This window comes from Carassius carassius, chromosome 10 (assembly GCF_963082965.1).
Source record: "Carassius carassius chromosome 10, fCarCar2.1, whole genome shotgun sequence".
NCBI lineage: Eukaryota > Metazoa > Chordata > Actinopteri > Cypriniformes > Cyprinidae > Carassius > Carassius carassius.
The window spans coordinates 3317293-3342683 of NC_081764.1; the positions used below are offsets into that span (position 1 = coordinate 3317293).

The window sequence follows — 25391 nt, forward strand, 5'->3', positions numbered from 1 at the left end:
TCATGATTACGGTTTGCAGCTCCAGTAATTTCATTAGATGCTTCCAAGACAAGGAGTGCAGTGTCTGTTCTGCTGCTATGGACTCGTGAACATCAGATCACGGTCACAACTTATCAAATCTGAATATCTAAGGTGTAGGAGAACACCATCATTTGGAGCTGTAGATTTATGCATGTTTCTGGTGAATGCAGCGTCTTTATAGCCGTTCACAGGTTAGTGAGAGATTGCATTATTCTTTAATATTATTATTCTTTGTATTATTTAGTATCCAAGTTGCATGCAATCATTGTAACATTAAATAACAGGGCATGTCTAATTTTTTTGATAATTGGAAGTGAAAGTCTTTTCAAATATGTGCAATGTGCAAACTATTTTTTTGCAGTCTACACAAATGTAAACAGACTTCTAAGAAAGCAGACACATGGCATCACAAGTGTATAACCGATTTTGCATTGTTTTTTGACAGGAGGAGTGGTTTTTGGTGACAGACATGGGTGCTAGTTGGACACAAAGCTGGAAGGAGGAGTTCAAAGTTCACAAACTCCACCTTCTCACCTCTAAACCAGAGCTGCTGCTTCAGCCACAGGTCTGTTTGAGTCACCAAACTTCATGCACTGATCCAATTAGCATATGCATGATGGAAACCCTGCTGAAAGAATCAAGCTAAAGGTTTAGCATAATGGTTTGTTCCTGGTCCACGGTGGTCAACAAGCATAGATCAAATAATGATCATAAATGATGACCGGTCTGGACTACTTGGAAACATTGTTACATCTCTGTCATGTCTGTCAGCAAAGCCATCAGATTCATTGTATATATTTTGCATGTAAATAATGCTGAAGACATTGAATGCATATGTGTATTATATAGGTCAAAATGTAAATGGCAATTTCCAGAATCCATCAAACTGAAATATGAAGTTGTAATAACTTGTCTGGTTTTGTTCGCAGTGGGATATTCCTCCATTGTTGTGGCTTCTGTACAGATGTTTTATGCTGGTCTACACCTTCAGCTGGTTTATCTACACAGCTCTTCTCTTCAATACACCTAAATTCCTCATTTTTCTCAGCCATATCTCATACTGTCTTATGGTTATCTACGATCTGGTTTCTCTCTGTAATCTGGCCTGGGCTTTCTTGGAAATCAGATGCTCCTCTCACAGAATGAAAAGAGGTAAAATTGTTGTGCTGATCACAAATCCCACACAGTGACTTTATAAACTATCCTGAGTGACACTTATGCTGCTGGATTGTAAGAGTCTTGAAAGAATTACAAACAGATCTACAGAGACGTCAGTATTGTTTTCATTGCATATTGCAGCAAAAATGTTTATGAATTTAAGGAGTTGTTGTAGTTGTATTTCAAATGTAAATGCATTGGTAAAAAATTTACAATAATTTATATTTACAATATATTTAGATCATATTTATTATCATTTTAATCTTTAGTTATTTATTTATTCATTTTATTTCTGTGAAAATATTTGAACTGAATTTGAGCTCAACAGTACTTACTGTTAAGCCTTGATTAGATCACAATATAATACCTCAAGCGTCATCTGCTCTCAAATATAGCAGGAGCTGTTCTCAAAACTAACATCACTGTTTTGAGCTATTTTAGTGTCTTTTTTTAACTAATGCTGCAGTAAAATCCTTTGCTGCACTTTATACATATATATGCCATTGAAAATGTAGATTATTTTTTTTGTTTTCTCACCAAGGCTGCATTCATTTGATCAAAAATACAGTAATATTGTGAAATATTATTCCAATTTAAAATAACCATTTTCAATTCGAATATATTTTAAAATGTAATTTATTCCTGTGATCAAAGCTGTATTTTCAGCATCATTACTCCAGTCTTCAGAGTCACATGATCCTTTAGAAATCAGTCTGATATGCTGATTTGATGCTCGAGAAACATTTCTTATTACTATCAAATATGAAAGCGGTTGTGCTGCTTCACATTTTTGTGGAAACTGAAGGATTCTTTGAGTAGAAAGAACAGCATTTATTTGAAATAGAATATTTTGTAACATTCGAAATGTTTATACTGTCACTTGATAAATTTAATGCATCCTTGCTGAATATATATATATATATATATATAATTTCTTTATTTGTATTTTTTAAGAGGCCTATACATGTGTTTCATGCAGTCCATTCCTCCACTAGGTGTCAGTAGTGAATGTGAGAGCCTCCTTTCTCTCCCCGTCCCTCTGACGGCTGCTCTCTGTCTGCAGTGGCTCCTGCATTCTGTGATGGGCTGTTTTTCATTAACTGTCTCATTTCTGTACTGGACCTTAATCCACCCCTTTGACCAGCACTCCTTCACAGCCTTCAACATCAACATCCATGTTATCAACAGCATCCAGACCGCCGTGGACCTGTTGTTGTCCTCCACACCTGTTCATCTCACCCACTTCTTCTACGGTGTGCTGGCTGGGGCACTTTATGTCATATTTGCCGTTGTTTATTGGCTAATGGGCGGCACAAACATGTTTGGCCAACCTTACATCTACAGCATTCTTGATTTCAGTGGGCGCCCCCTAATGGCAACACTTTGCATTCTGGGAGTTTGTCTGATTTGTTTACCGTCCTGTCACTTTGTGCTGTGGAACCTGCAGTTAGTGAGGGAGTGGATGGTGAGCAGAGAGAAGGCAGGGAGAATTGCTTTAAGGAGGGAGGTCTGGTGGAGTGTGAAGGTGTCTGGAGGAACAACCTTTGACCTCGTGCCTTCCCTGGATCCAGCAGCCTCTGTGTCTGAGACGAGCAGGAGGACAGCTGTGATGGAGGAACATCAGTCACGATCACTCACTCTTTTTTGAAGGAGTTTCTGGTCTGTCTGAATCTACATGTTCTTATTTTAGCAAGATTTTTCTGATGGTAATACAACCCGAATTCCGGAAAAGTTGGGACGTTTTTTTAATTTTAATAAAATGAAAACTAAAAGACTTTCAAATCACATGAGCTAATATTTTATTCACAATAGAACATAGATAACATAGCAAATGTTTAAACTGAGAATGTTTACAATTTTATGCACAAAATGAGCTCATTTCAATTTTGATTTCTGCTACAGGTCTCAAAATAGTTGGGACGGGGCATGTTTACCATGGTGTAGCATCTCCTTTTCTTTTCAAAACAGTTTGAAGACGTCTGGGCATTGAGGCTATGAGTTGCTGGAGTTTTGCTGTTGGAATTTGGTCCCATTCTTGCCTTATATAGATTTCCAACTGCTGAAGAGTTCGTGGTCGTCTTTGACGTATTTTTCGTTTAATGATGCGCCAAATGTTCTCTATAGGTGAAAGATCTGGACTGCAGGCAGGCCAGGTTAGCACCCGGACTCTTCTACGACGAAGCCATGCTGTTGTTATAGCTGCAGTATGTGGTTTTGCATTGTCCTGCTGAAATAAACAAGGCCTTCCCTGAAATAGACGTTGTTTGGATGGAAGCATATGTTATCTAAAACCTTTATATACCTTTCAGCATTCACAGAGCCTTCCAAAACATGCAAGCTGCCCATACCGTATGCACTTATGCACCCCCATACCATCAGAGATGCTGGCTTTTGAACTGAACGCTGATAACATGCTGGAAGGTCTCCCTCCTCTTTAGCCCGGAGGACACGGCGTCCGTGATTTCCAACAAGAATGTCAAATTTGGACTCGTCTGACCATAAAACACTATTCCACTTTGAAATAGTCCATTTTAAATGAGCCTTGGCCCACAGAACACGACGGCGCTTCTGGACCATGTTCACATATGGCTTCCTTTTTGCATGATAGAGCTTTAGTTGGCATCTGCTGATGGCACGGCGGATTGTGTTTACCGACAGTGGTTTCTGAAAGTATTCCTGGGCCCATTTAGTAATGTCATTGACACAATCATGCCGATGAGTGATGCAGTGTCGTCTGAGAGCCCGAAGACCACGGGCATCCAATAAAGGTCTCCGGCCTTGTCCCTTACGCACAGAGATTTCTCCAGTTTCTCTGAATCTTTTGATGATGTTATGCACTGTAGATGATGAGATTTGCAAAGCCTTTGCAATTTGACGTTGAGGAACATTGTTTTTAAAGTTTTCCACAATTTTTTTACGCAGTCTTTCACAGATTGGAGAGCCTCTGCCCATCTTTACTTCTGAGAGACTCTGCTTCTCTAAGACAAAGCTTTTATAGCTAATCATGTTACAGACTTGATATCAATTAACTTAATTAATCACTAGATGTTCTCCCAGCTGAATCTTTTCAAAACTGCTTGCTTTTTTAGCCATTTGTTGCCCCCGTGCCAACTTTTTTGAGACCTGTAGCAGGCATTACATTTTAAATGAGCTAATTAAGTGGATAAAAGTGTAAAATTTCTCAGTTTAAACATTTGCTACAATACCTATGTTCTATTGTGAATAAAATATTGGCTCATGTGATTTGAAATTCCTTTAGTTTTCATTTTATTAAAATTTAAAAAACGTCCCAACTTTTCCGGAATTCGGGTTGTATCTTCCATTCTCTATCTTCGAAGCTTAGTCATAAACTCTCTGTACTTGACTTTGTTTGCTCCAAATGTTGTTGGTCTGAAATGCCCTACAACAGTTTTCAGGGAAAGCAACCCATACTGTTGAAAAAAAAAAAAAAAAAAATCTGAAATTTATGGGTAGAAAAAAGGTACAAAAGTTGTCAATACAACTGTCCTTTCAGGCCTTTGTTTGAAGACCCCTGGTTAGTAATATGTACCTTTAAGGTACCAGTATGAACGCTTTAGGTACACAAGTGTACTTTTTAAAAAGGAACCATCTCAGTGACAGCTTTTGTACCTTTATTACAAAAAAAAAGAATATTTTTCTTGATCTGATATGTTATTAATATACCAACCTACTGAAGTACTAAATCTGTTTTGCACTTTTATAATACACTGACAACCTCCATAAATCAGAGGCAGTAATCACTCATCACAACTAGGTCAATACTAAGATAATATAGTTACTGCACACAGATACAAAACACACATGGCACTAAAATAATGCAATAAACATTAACAACTTAAGCTGTAACATAAAACCGTACATATATGACAAGAAAAAAAGTTCTTATTCACTTACAGTATATAACTGCTATATTTGACTGTAAAATTAAATCTAAACCAGTCCCTTAATATTTATTAAAACATTTTACCATATGCAACCGAGATGGTTTGCCTGTTCTTGTCATTGTATAAAACTGGGACACGAGGATGTAATTTAACATTGTACACAATTTATGTACATTTTCATGTGATGTGATCAGGTGTTTCATAAATGCAGCAACAATCGAATGTACAAACCTGGGGTTCAAGCTCTTGTTCGCGGGTACAGTAGTGATATAGAAGGTATATCTGCTGATATCTTCCTCAGGCATTTTCTAGATCACTGTAATAGAAACTGAACCTGTCTTTTCATCTGTAAGTTGGATTAATCATAATATCACCTCCATTGTCTTCATCTTGTAGATCAAAAAAGATCTCTGTGATAAGACTAGAACATATGTGAAAGAAATGTATTGTTCATAAAGGTTTAATGATCATAAATGTGAAATCCTTGAGCTGAAGGCAAGAGATAAGTTGATGCAATAAACATGTCAAGCAGTAGAGGTCAGCAGTGTACTCTTATTAAAAGATAATTTCACTTCTACACTCCTGCTCATATGATTTGAGATGCATTTTATGTCTGATATACAGAACGATTCATATTATGTGTCCACTTTGAAAATCTAGTATTACAAATGTAATTTTAAATTATTTAAATAATTTGAATGTAACTGAAATTGTTGTAGTAATTTTTTTATTAAATCAGATTTTTTTGATTGTTTGTTTTTTTGCTTTTTACATATTTAATTGGGTTTACTAACCAGAATTCAGAAGCATGTTCTCATGAAGTCATGTGAAATTCATAATCCAGCCCAGTTGTTATTAAATATTATATATATATATTTATATATATATATATATATATATACAGTACAGACCAAAAGTTTGGAAACATTACTATTTTTAATGTTTTTGAAAGAAGTTTCTTCTGCTCATCAAGCCTGCATTTATTTGATCAAAAATACAGAAAAAACAGTAATATTGTGAAATATTATTACAACTTAAAATAATAGTTTTCTATTTGAATATACTTTAAAAAAAATAATGTATTCCTGTGATGCAAAGCTGAATTTTCAGCATCATTCCTCCAGTCTTCAGTGTCACCTGTAACATCCGGTCTATCACATGATCATTTAGAAATCATTCTAATATTCTGATTTATTATGAGTGTTGGAAACAGTTCTGCTGTCTAATATATTTGATCAATAAAAGGTTAAAAAGAACTGCATTTATTAAAAAAAAAAATTATATATTCTAATAATATATTTTCTTTACTATAACTTTTTATCAATTTAACACATCCTTGCTGAATAAAAGAAAGAAAAAAAAATACTGACCCCAAATTACTGACCAGTAGTGTATATTGTTATTACAAAATATTTATATTTTAAAAACATAGCTTCTTTTTTATTTTTTTATTTTTATTCATCAAAGTATCCTAAAAAAGTATCACATGTTCTGAAAAAATATTAAGCAGCAGAACTGTTTTCAACTTTGATTTCTAAAGGGTCATGTGATAATGATCCTAAAAATTCAGCTTTGCATCACAGAAATAAATGATAATTTAAAGTATAATAAATTTAAAAACAATTATTTTAAATTGTAATAATATATCACAATATTACATTTTTTTTCTGTATTTTTGATCAAATAAATGCAGGCTTGATGAGCAGAAGAAACTTCTTTCAAAAACATTAAAACTAGTAATGTTTCCAAACTTTTGGTCTGTACTGTATATATATATATATATATATATATATATATATATATATATATATATATATATATATATATATATATATATATATATATATATAATTTTGCATTTTATTTTGATATTTTACAGATATATAGCATTATTTTGCTAGAAAATGATCATATTTTACTATTATAATAGTAAATGTGACACTCGTATTTAAGATTGTTAAATTACTCAGTCTCTAGCAGTCACAGCAGTACAAGCAGCTGTGTTGAGCTTTGGCCTGTGGTCTCTTGTGGTCTCGTCTGGTGTCTTTCAGAGAAAGAGGATTGTGTTCCCACTGTATATTGGCGTGAAGTGGGAGTGTGTCAGTGCTGTCTGCCCTTCAGTGCTGGTACAATAACACTCATGCTCGGTTGAGAGGGGTCGTGGCAGCGGTACACAACGGCCTTTAGCTTGAGTCACTAGTTGTGTTTGATTTCTCATGTCTGCCATCACCATGACCCCTGCTGAATCAAAGCCTTCAGTAATCTGTCTGTGTGATTCAGAGCTGAGTCAGAGCGCTGAAGCAATGCCACAGAGATGCTAGTGTTTGTTATCTGTGTATTTGTGTGTTTGCTTTTCTGATTCATTCTTGTTCAAAATTTCTCAGATTTGTTCCTTTTGGGTATTTTAACTTCCTGTCTATAAAAAATATTGAGCCATTTATATATATGATATTGAGCCATATCAAATGAATATCAATTGATTTTATATTATATCCATGAAATTGTCATTGAATGTCAAAAATGTATATATTTTAATGTCTGTGGCAATTTATGTCAGCACCTGAAATTCACATTTACAGATTGATTCCCTTGGGTTCTGTAACAAATCACTTGTCTTGGCTAGTGATCATGTACTTACAAATTCACACATACAGTACTTCCCCAGTGCTTTTGTATTGGAATACTCTGATCACTCTAATCTGTCTAAACCAATAATTGGTAACATTCGAACCTTCTCACACGACGTGTATTTTGGGAAGGAGCATGTTTATCAGTCGGGGTTTGTTTTCCAGTGTGGATCCTTTGAAGAGAGTCTCTTTAAAGAGCATTGATCTGATCTGTGGACCCTGAAGACCAAGGTCTGTGTACATGTGAGTTTGTTTTTGAGAGGTTAACGCTTTGGGAAAGTGTCTAATACCGGTTCTGTTCGGTTCTGCTTGGACTATCTTCTTGTTGCTGTGTTCTCTTAGTTTGGACTTCTAAGAAACATCACTAATAGGCTTGATCTAATAGTTCATATCCACTGTATGGTCAGCTGTACTATATATTAGAGAGAGTGTCATTGTTTAATATTCAAATCAGATTTGACTTTGGATCTGATTAGACTTTAATGAAGGCCTGTTTATAAGGGAAGTAGTGAGGAATTTTAGTGTTCATTCTGCGTTCAGTGGTTTGTTGGTTTGAAATATATATATCTTTCTTGCAGTCGAAGTCATAGGTGTGTTTACTCAAACTTTCTGAACCGACCTAGAAATCCTCCAGCGTTCCACGAATCATATCGCTTAGTTTTCCAGTGGTTTCGTTTGTTCTATTGTAATGTAATCATCCTGTTGGAGTCAGCTAGAGATTCAGGTCAGTTCACTGGCAGTGCTTTGATATGGATGGCATAGTTACGTGTTTCTAATACTGTATATAGTTCCAGTTCCAGACACTGATAAACTGCTGAGACATAAAATATGCATTGGCTACAGCATACATCATAGCTCAGCTATCTACTCGTTTACATGTCAGAACTAGTTCTTCTTGCAAAAAGATGCCACTTAAAGAGATATTTCATCCAAAAATGAAAATTCTCTCATTATTATAATTTTTTTTTCAAACCTGTATGAAGGTTTCTTTCAGCTATTGAGAACAAAAGATGATATTTCGAAGAATGTTGACTTGCATAGTATTTTTTTCTTCATAAGTCAATGGCTACTGCCAGTTGTTTGTTTAAGGTTTTAAGATTTTTTATAATATATTATTCATTTTAAGCAGTCTGTTCATAGTTTCACTTATGTTCACTTATGTTCCAGTTATAGAAAATAATGATATTTTATATTTTCATCATATATGCATCATATAATAATTGCTGTTAATAGTATTCATCGTCTGTTTGACTATGTCTTTAATGAATTTTTCAGAAAATTCCTGTCATAAACTTGAATTGAACTGAATTGAATATAGAAACATGCACAAATGACCAATTTAGTGTTGTATTTTGAACAAATGTGGCATCATAAAAATAAAGGTTCTTTATTGTCATCCGTTAAAGAAAATGTAAATTCCAAAGAGCCTTTCCATTCCACAAAAGGTTCTTTAGAATTGATTATTCTTTACACAATGGTTCTTTTTACAACTGTTCACTGAGAGTTTCTTTGGGAATCCAAAATGGTTCTTCTGTGGCATCTAAACCACCCCTTTTTAACCTTTATTTTTAAGAATGTCGTAGATAATGATTAGTTCTGACAATTTTAAAGTAGCAGGTTCGACCCCCATAAGGGGTGCTTCATTATCTGAAGACTTCAGCTCAGGCTGCATCAGGGAAACTGTACCTGCACTTTGTGTATCCGATGTTCTGTGATTGATTGGTTGGTGATTAGAGGTTGCCAGGATGTTGTTATGTGGTTGCTGTGATGCTCTTGTGTCTAAATACAGCTCGGATCCATCATTCTGTGTGTCAATTGCACAAACGCTGGGGTGTGAGATGCATGCCAAAGTTTATTACTTAGGTTTAGTGGTTTTGAAAAAGCTCCCAGTAGTCCTGATGTACTTCATGTGTGCCACAGTGGTAAAAGTAAGATTGACTTCTGTTTGGACTTGGTGTTCCTTGGCATTCCCATGCATTCCTAGCACTCTGTGAGAGCACTGGGCTTGAGATGGAGACCCCGCTGAAGTTCAGCACATTGTTGTTTAATGAAGCGTAAGATGACGAGGGAATCCTGATTAACTATTCTAAGCTTGTTAGTCCTGAAACCTTGTTTTTCTCGTGTGCTGCTGAGATGCCTGATTGTATGATACTCTCGTTAATTACATGCCACATATATTATACTTCTAGCTCTAATTACACTTTAATTGCTCCTGGTGAAGCAGTTGGAGATTTGTCAGTACTGATGTCACATTTCACTAAATGCAAAAATTTGTACTGAAATTTGGTTTTTGAACAGACATCACGCCAACGTCTCGCATATGGAAAATCTGTTCAGCAACGTGCCGTTTTACATGCTTGAAGACATTATCAGTGTTTTGGTTCGGGATGTAGGTTGTTGTCCAGATATGTACCAGGTCACCCAGTCAGAAGTCCATGTGAGGAAACGCTCACTGCGCTCTGCAAACAGTACATTACGGATGAAAGCTGTAACTCTAAGAAAAAAACTCAAAGAAATAGACAGTTGCGAAAGTCGTTTCACAATCAATCAGTGACTGCTTTGACATTAAAATAAGCCAGTCACCTTACGTAAAATCTCCATGGTTAAGCTCAGTGTGGCAGCTGGAGAAGGCAGGTGAGGGATAACATGACACTACATTCAGACATGATTTGATGCATTTGTTTTTGTGCTGGGCTTCGCTCCAAAATCTCATGGTATTAGGCAGATGTGTTCCTCCGGCCGGCACACGTGAACCTGCTGGACAGCATTCATATGAAGAACTATATTAGGTGTCCTGTAGCTTTACTGCAGCTGTATAGACCTTATATAAGGTCAAAATTTGACTATGAAAAACAATCAACTTGTTGCATCACACAAAATAAATGTGTATTCATCAAATAATAGAGTGAGTGAAGTAAGGTGTCCCTTAAAAATCCAACTCTCTAACCATTGGGCCATGACTGCACACAAAGTAATGATTCAAAGCTGCACAAATGTAGCAGTAGTACATAAACAAACATTTGTGGATGTCACTAATGACACATCAGATGTTGCAATAACTCATTCAAGAACATCTGGCTGGATCATGGTAAACCATCATCATGGTAAACAGTGACTGAGCTATTTGTTCATCATAATAATTATTACAAGAAGGACATTTTGTATTTAGTTTACTAGTTCATTTAGAAAATGATATTTGAATAAATGAAAATAAACAGAACACTCTCTGCAACACTTATTATTGGTTGGGAGACAAAATAGTAGAATTTATATTTTATCATTTATATAATTCATTACATTACACATTTCAGGTAATAAAATCAGACTACTTTTTAATGACTTTTGGATTACTTTTGACCTTACTCGAAGGATAACCTAAGGATAATCTTGTACCATATTAATATGAAAAACAAATTGAATGAAAATATATTCCGTTCACTGTTATTAACAACATGAAGTGCATTAAGCATTACATTTTGTCAAAGTTTCCTAAACTGAGGTTTGTGAGTTTAATTAAAAGCTAATATCTTTTCAAAATCATAAAAGTGTTAAATTAAAATAAATCATTTTACAATGGCAACAATCAAAACGAAACTCTTAGTAAATATGGGATATTATACCTGTTTGCCTGCATGTCATATGACCATGTGAATAATATATAATCATGTAATTAATAAAAAGTAACTCATCTAATTACATGTATTTTAAAATGTAACATAGTATGATTAGAAGCATAATTTTTGGAATCTGATTACATGTAACCGGTTCTAACCAGCACTGTGTGTATCTATTCTATTTCATCCAAAAGCATGATGTAGTTTCATACTGTCATTTTAAAAAAAATTAAAAGTCACCCAACTTACTGTATTTTCTTAATTGATGAGAAATAATGTGTTTATCAATATGCCATGTTACCCAATCGGTATGCATTTTTTATTTATTTGTTTACATTTTTATTTAATTAAATTATTTATTTATTTATTATTTAATGCTTGAAAAGTAATTAAAACATTGCTTGAAAAAGATTTAACCAGTGCTTATCTCTAACAGATTCAATAAATGTGCATTTAAAATATGTTGTAAATGAATGCATTCATAACTCGCTTGCCTGTAAACTAAGAAAAGAATCCAAACGATGGCAACATTTGAAGATTCTTCGGTCACATCAAATGAATGATTTTTCTGAGACTGTAATCTCTTCAGGTCTGGGAGCTGCGGTGAGTCTCAGGTGGGAGTCAGGAGGGCACGTTTACCCTCAGATCACGAGCAAATGCTCCACGGAAACATTTCATTAAAGTAATTAGTCTGGTTGAGCGGAAGTGTACAGTGGTTGTGACAGCGCTGGCAGATGCTAATTTACCGCTCACTGTGACTCACACACATATGCAGAAGCAGTGGGATGTTTTCTGTGATGGAAAGGCAGCTGCTAAGTCTTTCATTAGCGGGAAGAGTGAAGAAAACCAATGAGAATCTAATGAGCTGGCATGGCAACTGTCTTATCAGAGGAACTGAACTTGATTGAGTGTTTTTGTGGCTGTTGACATGCTAAGACAAGCATCACCATACTCTTCAGGGTTAGAGATTTGAACAAAGCCAAGTTACTTTAAATATGAAAACAATGTACGTATGTAACCTTAACACTGTGTAAGACACAGTGCTATATCATTATTATTTATATTGTAGTATATGTATTTGTCAATATTTTGAATTAAAAATATGAAAAATAAAATAAAATGTTTTATTTTTATATTTCAGTTTTCATTTTAGTTTAATTTGTAGTACTTTTGTAGGTTTGTAAAAAAAATTTAGATTTAGTATTAATTTATGTCATTTAATAATTATATTACTTTAATTAATTTCAGTTAATTGTCAAAACAATTTTTTTTTTAAATCTAGTCTTTGTTTTATTTTATTTCAGCTTTATTTCAATTAACAAATTGTTTTAATAGTTTAAGTGTTAGATTTAGTAAACAATAACAACAGTGGCAAGATGTTAATGGCACCAAAATGCACTTTTATTAACTTTTATTTTTATATTTTCAGTTTTCATTTTAGTTTAACTTTTAATAATTTTGTTATGTGCGTTTGACATTTATTAGATTTCAATTTTTTTAAATGTTTACATCTTTTATTTACATTTGATTTCAGTTGGTATTTTTTGTACTTTTTTGTATGTATATATATATATATATACTGTATATATCTTCATTTCTGCTTAATTTCAATTAACAATAAAAAAAACGTTTTAGTATTCGTTTAATGACAACAACACTGGTGGCAAGTTGTGCAGAATTAAGCATGATTAATTTATTCTTCAGAAAGTAAGAATTACATTTATCACAGACAATAATTAATCATCTTTACAGATGAATTAACAGGTGAGTAACGTTTACTGACCTGTGCATATGTGGATTCAGCAGACAGCCAATGGTTTCTCTCCTGTGGCGTTCATGTCCTGTTAAATTCAGACATTCCATGACGCAAATAGCTGAAGTGTTGGTGAACAGCTGCTAACCCCACTATATTTAACCCTAATGGACATCTGTTGAACCCCAGCAGATCTTTCACTGAATTGTTAAATGGCTCATCCCTATCTAATGTGAAAATGGACACACGGATATAGGTATAAGGACGAGAGATCTGTGCCTTTATAGGGGCACGTTGACACTGCAGTTATCATCTCCGAAGATTTAGTAGAAATGTACTTTAGATTCAGGACTGAATGCTGCGCTGCTTAATAACTATAAATTAAAGTTTCAATTAAAAAAACTAAAAAAACAAACTTCATTTAATTTAAAATCATTTTTAAATTTGTATTAATGATTTTATTAATATTTTCATATTTTTAATTTATTTACTTTATTAATTTTAATTAATTTTAATCTATTAACATTGTTTGTTATTTTAGGAAAATTTTATTTAAGAAACAATTTTGTTTTAGTATTTTTTATTTTATTTAAATGAGAGTCCTCTAAGAATCTAATATAGCTAGAATAAGATCAACTACAATATAATTGCTCTTAGACAGGTGGAGTAAACCTTTGAAAAAAAATTTTTAACCAAAAAAAAACAGTATAATTTTTATATTTGAGTGTACCCGCCAGTTTCCCTTTATAATGGTTTTTCTTCAACAGGATATCAATATATTTAGTCTCCATGGAGCCCTTGGAAGAAGTGGGCGGGGCTACTGTAGGGGTCTCGCCGGCTGTTATTGGACGAGCCCCACAGAAGGCGGGGCCTAAACAACCCCCACTACTCATCCATACAGCCTTCTCCAATTAATTTCTCAAAGCAGTGAGAGGCGCGCTTTGTTTCCATTGTGATCAAATCACATGAGGAGAAGAACTACAGGGACATAAAGCAGCCGAAACACTGGAAACTTAAAGCTTAAAAAACTTTAGAACATCATTTCTCATTATAACCTGTGAAGAACTCTGAATCTAGGAGCTCACTGACCGGTAAGAAATACATGTTTATTGGTAAAATGTGATCTGTTTGTTTTTTAAGTACCTTAAGAGATACATAATTCAAAAAAATTAGAAAGAATATACTTGAGTTAAATGTAATTGATGGGGATGGACTCTATACCCTTTTAGTGGACGCAACATTTTTTTTTATAGTGTTCTTAGAGAATTTGACCATATTTTATAGTCAAATGTATCTATACCTTCTTTTATTTACTTTGTATATGGGTCAGTGACGTCACGTGCATTTTATTGTCCAGATATGTTACTCAGCAGAAACACATTAAAATGCAAAAAAATAAATGTTATTGGATTGGCAATAATATTGATTCATTATATAAGTAATAATAATAGAAACAGACTATTATAATTGTGTGTGTATATATATAAATATATATAAAGTATATATATAATTAATATATATATATAGTATATAGTATGTAGTTTGATGTATTTCTGTCTTCATTGTGGCACATTAAGGTGCATACTGTTGACCTCACGGGGCATATATATATATATATATATATATATATATATATATATATATATATATATATATATATATATATGAGAGGTCAGAGGTCATGGAGAAAGTGGGAAATCACCAGAAGGTACTCTATAAAACTAAAAGAAATTGTGATTTTGGATGTGTCCCAACATTAGTTACACAAGCAGACTAAAACTCTGGCACAAATGTCAGATTTTGATTTTGTCATGTTTGAATGGATGGGGCAATGCAGTATGACGCACTTTGAATGTGAATGGACAGTTACAATCAATCAACAGTTTTCATAGCCAGTATCCAGAGAGGTGTGACTGTTCGATGAGGCAAAGATCTGTTTTTCAGTGAACTTCATTGGGAAACCTTTACAATCAATGACTGTAAGTACATCCCAGAATTTTCTAGAGACAAATGCTTGACATCAGCTCAAAGTGCCTGACCAATCCTATCCCTTCCTCAAACTTTTTCCTGGATGTAAACATTTGCATCCAGTGAGGTCAGACCTTCTGGGCTGGTGCTGACAGAGAAGAGGTCACTGACCGCACGTCCAAGGCCAGAGATGAACATATGATTTTGTAGGACGGCAGTCATGTCTGATTTGAGGGAGGTCTTGGAGTTCATTTAGATTGACATTACTCTCTGTAAGCCTGAGCTTGACTTTACCATGTGTTTTTGAGTCACAAGACCAATCATGTGAATATTTATGGTGTTTATTTTTATCACCATACCATACTTGTGGTATAGTTCCCACCATATATCACAACCATAGTCAGTTGCATTTGTAAGACATTTTAATTTCATAATGTGACATTTTTTTTTCTAAATGAAACAAGATTTAGTAAGAAAAAAACACACTTGCATGGTATATCTATCTGTCTGTCTGTCTAGTTTTGGTGGTGTGGGAAACGGCCTCTGACTGGAGGTCCATCTCTGCACCCTAATAAAATAGATTCAAAGAGACTTCATAAAAGTCATCGGTGATTATTGTGCATGGCATATTTGTAAAATGTGTCCTTTAGAAGCTGGGGCTCATCTGGTTTTGTGTCATGGCTCTAGTTTGAGGTGTTGGTCAGTGTGACGTCTGTATCATTGTGAATGTCAATAAGGCAGCACATTGTTGAATGGTCATCAAGGACAGTGCATTGTGTGAGACAGCTGCGAGGGATGATCAAAATGATGAGAGAGCATGACAGGTCTTCTTATTACTGAGTTATGGTATTTTGCTCATCTCAAAAGTAGTTAGTTTTGGTACATTTACCCTATAATTGCCTTCTGGCCACTTTGTAACCACATGTTGCTGATTATAATTATAATGCTCTCTTACATGCTACATTTTTTTTTATGACCATCTATTGACCTTCCTATGTTTGCAAAAATACTAGCTGACCTGTATTCCATGCCAAAGTGCTTCACTGAGTTGCTAAATTTATCAGCTCAAATAGACATCTTTAATGACCTTGGCCACAACTGGTTTTCTTTAATGGTCAACTCGACATTTAGCAGCATTAGGGCTGCCAAAATCACATATCGCAGGCAGCCTCGGGACTCCATGCCTCACATACCATCGTCATGTGAAATTCAAGCCCTGCCAGAATTCAAACGCAACCCACTCTGGACCCCAAAGAGGTGCTGCTGTTTGTAATGCCTGATCAAAAGTTTTTGGGTGTTTATTTGGAAGGGTTTATTTTGGGTTAATGCCACTTTTAATGTTCCACTTTTATATGTTTTTTAATTGACTTTAAAGTTTTTTTTCTGTTTTGATTCTAAAATGATAATAAACTTAAGAAATTTGTCAGATCTTTTTTATGTTTTTGAAAAGTCTCTTATGCTTACCAAAGCTGTATTTTTTTAATGAAAAATACAGTAAAAAGAATTAAACTGAGAAATAATATTACAATTTAAAATAATTGTTTTCTATTTGAATACATTTTAAAATATAATTTATTTCTGTGATCAAAGCTGAATTTTCAGCATCATGACTCCAGTCTTCAATGTCACACGATCCTTCACAAATCATTCTAATGTGCTGATTTGCAGCTCAAGAAACATTTCTGATTATTCTTAATGTTGAAAACAGTTGCTCTGCTTCGTATTTATGTAAAGCCATTTTCAGGATTCTTTGATGAATAGAAAGATCACATAAATGATCACCATTGTATGATTTCTAATCAAGCACAGAATATTTTAAGAAGTTTCCATGCCTCTCTGACTCAATATGTTGCTGGTTTTAAATTTTAATAGTGTTGGAATTTAATCTCAAGTCTGCATCAGTCTCATTAGGAAATGGACTAGACTCAAGACTTTCCCGGCTGTAAACGAACACACTTGTACAGTTCTTCACGAGAGCTTCTGGTTGTCGTTGTGAGCGGTCTGTGTTAAATATATCATGACAGCTGGGTGTCTCAAAATGGCCCTACTGTTTTACACATTCTCCTGCAGCTTCCAGAGTTCATTGGACTAAAATCCACAATCATAAAATAAATGGTGACGTTGTTAATGTTATTGAGCCTTTATCTTTGCAGGGAGTGTGTAGGGACTCTTCGCTGAAGAGCGAGAACATCTCCTGGCCTAAAATGTCACCCTGGTGGGCTGTGCTTCATTGTTGTCATTGTAAATTGGCGACTTAATAGCGTGCATAAATGTAAATTAGGACTCTGGGGATACTGATATAAGGCCAATCACTAAATCGCTGAATAATCCTGTTGAATTATTAGTTGACAATTCTTTAAATGAGCGAACTGCCTATTAACTCTTATAGTATTATATTTTTTTAATATTACCTTTAATACTTTTATATCAATTTTTTTCTATTTTTTAAAGGGGTCATATGACGTTACTAAAAAAAGAACATTATTTTGTGTATTTGGTGTAATGCAATGTGTTAATGTGGTTTAAGGTTCAAGAAAACGCATACTATATATTATTGTTTCTCCTCTATGCTCCGCCTTTCTGAAACGTCGATTTTTACAAAGCTCATTGGTCTGAAAAGCGAGGTGGCGTTGTAGGCTACTCCTTTAGATTCAGGAAACAGTCCTCGGTAAAATACATTGCACACACAGACACAGGAATATTTGGGTTGAACTGTTCTGAAACAATTTTGTAAATACAGGTTAACCACTGATCTCTAGTCGTGTCCTCTTTTGGAAGACCAGAGTAGCTTCGGTTTCACAACGAAACACACAGCATCTCCACAACATGGCGTCAGCAGCAACAATACTACAGTGAGAATAAAAGTCATGTCTTATTTCTTTGTGTGCATTTGGGTGGCATTATGCAAATCTTGCCACACAGTGACTTAGAAATGTGGGGGCATGTTTAAACAAGACATTTTAGGAGGGCGTGGACGAGTCTTAAAGGGGTCATATGATGCAATTTAAATTTTTCCTTTCTCTTTGGAGTGTTACAAGCTCTTTGTGCATAAAGAAGATCTGTAAAGTTGCAAAGACTAAAGTATAAAATCCAAAGAGATATTCTTTATCAAAGTTAAGCCACACTGGCTCGTTCTAACACGCTCCCACATATCTACATCACTATGTGGGAAGATTTGCATAACGCTGCCCAAATGTTCATCCAAAGAAAGAAGGCATAACTTTTATTCTCGCTGTTGCCGCCGCTGCCTTGTTGTGGAGTCACTGTGTATTTCGTTGTGAAGGCGAAACTACTTGTTTGGCCTTCCAAAAGAAGACATGATTAGAAATCAGTGGTTAAGTTGTATTTCAACACTGTTCCAGAACAGTCCAACCCAAATATTCAGAAGTATGCAGCGCATTGTAGGGAGGATGAGGACCAGTAGCCTGAACCAGTAGCCTGTAAAGTTTAAAAGTTGCAAGGACATTCTGGCGCTTCTGACTCACAGCCTGTAAGTACATTATTTATATTTAAATAATTTGCCACTGATGATTCAAACACGAGTTTTGAGCAGTGTTGTGTAGGCTTGTTTGTTGTTTCTCAGATCACTAATGCAGACATGGTTTTATGTTTACATAGCGCAATATGCAACGATACGTGTAAAAAAAAAACAGTATAAGTCATTATAGTTAGTAATTATGTCCCAACTGGATGCGACAAATTCCTCGTTTGTAATGGCTTTTATTGGTTTTGTCTTGTCTAGTGATGTTGGGATCGCGAACAAATCTTTCTATTGAACAAGATCTTAGTGAATCAGTTCACCCAATCGAACAGAATCGTTTGAAATGGTTCGCATCTCAAATACGCACTAATTTACAAAGTACTTAAGTTATTCAGTTTATAAACTTGCCTTACACTCCCTCTGATGCGAAATAAACCTATATCCTGATTTATTCAGTTACTCCTAACAGTACATTGACTGAACTGCTAAAAGAGAACCGACGATGGGATGTGCACAAGCAGAGAAGCTGGACTGTGTCTTATACTGCTGGCCTTGGAGACGGCATTTTATGTTAAGGGGCGTAACATTTCCATCACATGCTTGAGGCATTCGGCCAATCACAATGCACTGGATAGTTGACCAATCAGAGCACACCTCACTTTTCAGACCGAAGGGCCTTGTAAAAATTGACGCGTTTCAGAAGGCGGGGCATAGAGGAGAAACAATGATGTGCATTATATGGAAAATTATGTGTGTTTTTAACCTTAAACCGCATAAACACATTGCATCACATAACTTTTAAAATATAATATCTCTTTGGGTTTGAGACTTTAGTCTTTGCAACTTTAGGGATCTTATCTATTCACGGACAGCCAGAAATCGCATCATATGACCCTTTTAATATTACCCTTTTTTTCTGGTTTCCTTTTAATTTTTGTTTAGGTTTTGGAATTTTGTTGTGTTTGTCATTTTTATTAGTTCTCGTATTTTAAGATTTCTATTTATCTTATTATTATTTCAGCCTTAATAATTTACATACTTCACCTTTTTTTTCAGTTAGTTGCCAGGGCAACATTTGTAATTTGTAGGTTTTTCCTCTGTTTTTTATTTTGTTTCTGCTTTATTTCAGTTAACAAAAAATATCGTTATTATTTTATTTAAGCTAGTTTCCAAACCAACATTTCATTTAGTTTAATTTCATGCACTAATATATATATATATATATATATATATATATATATATATATATATATATATATAAATACTAATATAAATTACATACTAAAACTTGAATCCAAAACCCAAAATTGAAAACTAGTTCAAAATATTGATAAAAACTAATAGTATTTCCATGTTTCTAAAATAACCCTGGTTTCAGTTTTAGTTAACAATACAAATGCTAGACATATGAAACAGATTTTGAGGTGTTTTTAATGTATGTAGTGAATATTCATATAGTTGCATTTTTTTTTTTATAGTTTAAAATCTTTATCTTTTTCAGCAACTTGGTATCAGACAGTTCACACTTGGGATATCAAATACTCCCAGAATGGAACCTTCCAGATCAGAAATGTGTATTCTGCCCAATGGGAAAGGTCAAGACCTAGGAGAGGAGATGTGCATGCCGATGAAGACTATGATGGAAGAAGAACAGTAAGCACTTATGCATCACTTCAGTTATTCAGTTTTATCTGTAAAAACATCATTGTCATTCACTGTAAGATAAGTTCCTTGCATGTGTGCCTACATAATGGGATGTTTTGCTTTTGCATGGCGGACCAGTGGTTCTCAACTGGTTTTTCATGATTTTTAGCATTGCATTTTCCCTGCCTTCCACCAGCCCATCAGAACATTTCAAACCCATTTTCAAACCCATCAGTTTTATTGTGACATTGTGCTTCTGTAGTGAGGTCTATTGATGCAAAAATACTCCTCAAATCACTTTTATTTTCTGGCATGGTGTGCTGACTTGTCTAAGTGCATGTTTACCCTTTCTCCACTCTTGCCCGTTCATGGACCTTCTCACACTCACTATCATCATCCCTCAGAAATGGTACCCATCATGGCAGGTATGTCAATAACAAGAAACAAATGACTGCTAGATGCAGTTAGGGAAAAGGAACTGATGCACCTTGCAAGATCATTGTCGATTAAATGTCAATTGTCGTCCTTCCAACAGGTTTGATGATCCTGACAGCACACTTGCTGAGAACATAGAGTTCCTTCCCAACAGTGAGGGCAAGAAGCCACGTTTCACTGATGTAAGTATGTACAACATTTGGTGTGAACTTTCAGCTGAAAGCCTATCACAGTCAGAAACGGAATGAGAGATTTGACTGTGTTGATGTTCTCGGTTAGCTGTTCTAGCAGCTGTTGTCTCTGTTTTAGTTGCTCATCAATTTCATTTCCTCTCTTAGTTTGAGGGGAAGACCTCTTTTGGCATGTCAGTCTTCAATTTGGGCAATGCCATTATGGGCAGTGGGATTTTGGGATTGGCCTACGCTATGGCCAATACTGGCATACTGCTTTTCCTGTAAGTGAAATCCCTTCATTTTCCTTTAAATGACAGATTGGCTGGAAAAATAATTGATTATTGTATGTGCTGATGCGATGCATCGCTGAATCATCTCATAGTCATGCAAATGCCCTCAATGAATCAGCGTTTTCACTTCATCTGAATGTCAAGCATTTGGCAGACCACTGGCTGTCTAATTACCGTGGTAATTAAAGCATTGATTTTTACATGTGTTATTTTTCCAGACATGCTCTTGAATACTTGAATTTTCCCTTTTTGAGGCTGTTAATGTTGATTTTGTACCAGAAATGGTTTTCTATGGAAAAGATCTGCCCCCTGCATTCTGTTAAATGACATGTCAACCACCATTTGGCTTTTTCTAAAAACATCAGGCCCGTGTTTCAGGATTTTTTTTAAGGTACTGCAAGATAAAAATTATGACAAACTCATAAAATAATGTATCCCATCAAAGTCAGTTAGATTAAGATTATTATGTTTTATCAGGCTGGTTTTTAAAATGTTTTAAAGAAAGGGATAATGTACAGGTAGCTGATATTTGTTATATTTATTTTGCAATAATTAATACATTTGTGTGTATATATAACTAAAAATATATATTTTTAAATTTTTATACATTTGCATTAAATATATATATATATATATATATATATATATATATATATATACACATATACACACATGCACGCACAAAACTATATCCATTTAATATATTTATTTAAATACAAACATTTTAATAATTAGAATATATATTTAGAATAATATATATGTATTTATATATATAATTATTATATGGTTGTTTACCGAAGTATATATATATTTAATAAACGTTATTTAAATAATTATATTTTTTAATTTTACACATATTATTATATAAAATAGATAAATAGAGAGAGAGAGAGAGAGAGAGAGAGAGAGAGAGAGAGAGAGAGTGTGTGTGTGTGTGTGTGTGTGTGTGTGTGTGTATATATATATATATATAATATATATATATATTTATATATACAATACAAAAAATATGATTTTAAATGTATTAGCTTGAACTATACCTCCTTTTGCTTCATGTGTTTGAACTTTTATAGCTTAATTTATATTTTTGTAAATGTATTTAAATTGATAATTTATATTAATATAAATAAATAAATTATATATATATATATATATATATATATATATATATATATATATATATATATATATATATATATATATATATATATATAAAACATACAAAATTATATAATTTTTTAACTAACTTTTTTTATATATATATAATTAATAAGTGAGAATTTAATATATGTACATACTGTATATATGTAGTATATACTAATGCATTGTAGTTTATTTGTAGATTTAGAGTTATAATAATTACATTTATACACAAACACACACACATGTATATATGTGTGTGTATATATATATATATATATATATATATATATATACAACCCGAATTCCGGAAAAGTTGGGACGTTTTTTAAATTTTAATAAAATGAAAACTAAAGGAATTCCAAATCACATGAGCCAATATTTTTTTCACAATAGAACATAGATAACGTAGCAAATGTTTAAACTGAGAAATTTTACACTTTTATCCACTTAATTAGCTCATTTAAAATTTAATGCCTGCTACAGGTCTCAAAAAAGTTGGCACGGGGGCAACAAATGGCTAAAAAAGCAAGCAGTTTTGAAAAGATTCAGCTGGGAGAACATCTAGTGATTAATTAAGTTAATTGATATCAGGTCTGTAACATGATTAGCTATAAAAGCTTTGTCTTAGAGAAGCAGAGTCTCTCAGAAGTAAAGATGGGCAGAGGCTCTCCAATCTGTGAAAGACTGCGTAAAAAAATTGTGGAAAACTTTAAAAACAATGTTCCTCAACGTCAAATTGCAAAGGCTTTGCAAATCTCATCATCTACAGTGCATAACATCATCAAAAGATTCAGAGAAACTGGAGAAATCTCTGTGCGTAAGGGACAAGGCCGGAGACTTTTATTGGATGCCCGTGGTCTTCGGGCTCTCAGACGACACTGCATCACTCATCGGCATGATTGTGTCAATGACATTACTAAATGGGCCCAGGAATACTTTCAGAAACCACTGTCGGTAAACACAATCCGCCGTGCCATCAGCAGATGCCAACTAAAGCTCTATCATGCAAAAAGGAAGCCATATGTGAACATGGTCTAGAAGCGCCGTCGTGTCCTGTGGGCCAAGGCTCATTTAAAATGGACAATTTCAAAGTGGAATAGTGTTTTATGGTCAGACGAGTCCAAATTTGACATTCTTGTTGGAAATCACGGACGCCGTGTCCTCCAGGCTAAAGAGGAGGGAGACCTTCCAGCATGTTATCAGCGTTCAGTTCAAAAGCCAGCATCTCTGATGGTATGGGGGTGCATAAGTGCATACGGTATGGGCAGCTTGCATGTTTTGGAAGGCTCTGTGAATGCTGAAAGGTATATAAAGGTTTTAGAGCAACATATGCTTCCCTCCAAACAACGTCTATTTCAGGGAAGGCCTTGTTTATTTCAGCAGGACAATGCAAAACCACATACTGCAGCTATAACAACAGCATGGCTTCGTCGTAGAAGAGTCCGGGTGCTAACCTGGCCTGCCTGCAGTCCAGATCTTTCACCTATAGAGAACATTTGGCGCATCATTAAACGAAAAATACGTCAAAGACGACCACGAACTCTTCAGCAGCTGGAAATCTATATAAGGCAAGAATGGGACCAAATTCCAACAGCAAAACTCCAGCAACTCATAGCCTCAATGCCCAGACGTCTTCAAACTGTTTTGAAAAGAAAAGGAGATGCTACACCATGGTAAACATGCCCCGTCCCAACTATTTTGAGACCTGTAGCAGAAATCAAAATTGAAATGAGCTCATTTTGTGCATAAAATTGTAAACTTTCTCAGTTTAAACATTTGCTATGTTATCTATGTTCTATTGTGAATAAAATATTGGCTCATGTGATTTGAAAGTCTTTTAGTTTTCATTTTATTAAAATTTAAAAAACGTCCCAACTTTTCCGGAATTCGGGTTGTATATAAATACACACACACACACACATGCAGAAACATACAAAATTATATTGATTATCTAATAATAAAATGTGTTTGTGTGACCTGCCGTTTACTCTGTATTTCCCTCCTTCCAAAAATTTTCCATTAGTTAGCTCCACCTCCTCATCTATCCACGGCCCTAGAAAGGCCATGACCTGGGCTGGCCACGCCTCCTCCGTTCTCCACACACATCCTTCTTTTCAGGGTCCCCCTCCCCCATCCAAATATAGAATATTCATATTTGGTTTCCTCTCGGTCTGACTGGGGGAGGAGAGCGAGAGCCGTCTGAGGCGGCTGCAGCTCCCGTCAGGTTACAGCGAACTGAATACTACTCATCAAATTACCCAACAGGCCAAGACTGTGTCCTCCAAAGATAGTCTTATTTCTGGGTAAATAACAAGAAAATCATTAACCTCAGTTTGGTGTGTACTGCACGCATCCCTCTCAGGAGGCAGTTTGATCAAGTCCAGTGTTTTTACTTTTACTCAACACAAAAGACAAGCCTTATATAAATGTGAAAATACATTTTCTGTGGTCATTAGGAGGAGTTGACTTACATTGTGGTTAGACTTTCCCACTACTGACAGACCTATCCTTTTTGGGGCAGTTGTGGCTTAATGGTTACTTGTAACCCAAAGGTCAGAGGTTTGGAGTCTCAGTAGCAGCAGGGATTGATGTTGAGGGGAGTAATAACCAGTGCTCCCTTTAACATTCTATTCCATGACAGAAGTGAACTTTAGCAAGGCACTGAACCCACGCCACAGCAAAAATCACTGCCGACTGCTCCGGGTGTGTCTTCATGGTGTGTGTGTGTGTGTGTGTGTGTTCACTGCAGTGTGTGCTGTGTTATGGGTTAAATGCAGAGCACAAATTCCATACTGGGACACCATACTTTGCCACACGTCACTTTCACTGTCACATTCATTAAAGAAAGTGTTTAATAAAATTAACACATTTTAAACTGTTTGCCTTCATATGAAGCATTCAGTCTATAATAATAACACGTGACTGTTCACAAAACCTGGCAAAAATTCGTGAATCTCACAAAACCTGGCAAGAACATGTTCTGGTCATATTCAGAAAGAAAAGAAAAAAAAGAAATCACAATGTCAAAAAAAACAAAAGTCTTATTTTCCCCTAAAAACCATGGCCATATAGTTAATAAAAAAACTACGGAAATTAACATTAAAACCACTGAATTTTTTTTTTACTTGAAATAAAATAAAACTTTTTTATATTTTAATAAAATATGGAAAATACAAAAA

At 34.7% G+C, this 25391-nt stretch overlaps 2 protein-coding genes across 3 annotated transcripts in view; both read left to right on the forward strand.

Moving 5' to 3' along the window:
• Nucleotides 1-471: 471 nt before the first annotated feature.
• On the forward strand, nucleotides 472-2885 carry LOC132151223 (protein rolling stone). Its single transcript, XM_059559334.1, has 3 exons — nucleotides 472-586; nucleotides 951-1173; nucleotides 2175-2885. The coding sequence occupies exons 1-3, from the start codon at nucleotides 491-493 to the stop codon at nucleotides 2825-2827; spliced, it is 972 nt and encodes a 323-aa protein (XP_059415317.1). The 5' UTR covers nucleotides 472-490; the 3' UTR covers nucleotides 2828-2885.
• Nucleotides 2886-13990: 11105 nt separating this feature from the next.
• The window catches only part of LOC132151540 (sodium-coupled neutral amino acid transporter 3-like), a 28483-nt gene continuing 17082 nt past the window's right edge, over nucleotides 13991-25391 (forward strand). Inside the window, exons 1-5 of one of the 2 annotated variants that reach the window (XM_059559722.1) lie at nucleotides 13991-14169; nucleotides 20029-20180; nucleotides 20576-20596; nucleotides 20707-20788; nucleotides 20945-21060. In XM_059559722.1, coding sequence (XP_059415705.1) covers nucleotides 20077-20180; nucleotides 20576-20596; nucleotides 20707-20788; nucleotides 20945-21060 — 323 coding nt within the window. In that variant the 5' untranslated portion in view covers nucleotides 13991-14169; nucleotides 20029-20076. The remainder of the gene's footprint in view (nucleotides 14170-20028; nucleotides 20181-20575; nucleotides 20597-20706; nucleotides 20789-20944; nucleotides 21061-25391) is intronic. The other variant, XM_059559723.1, reaches the window with a different exon arrangement.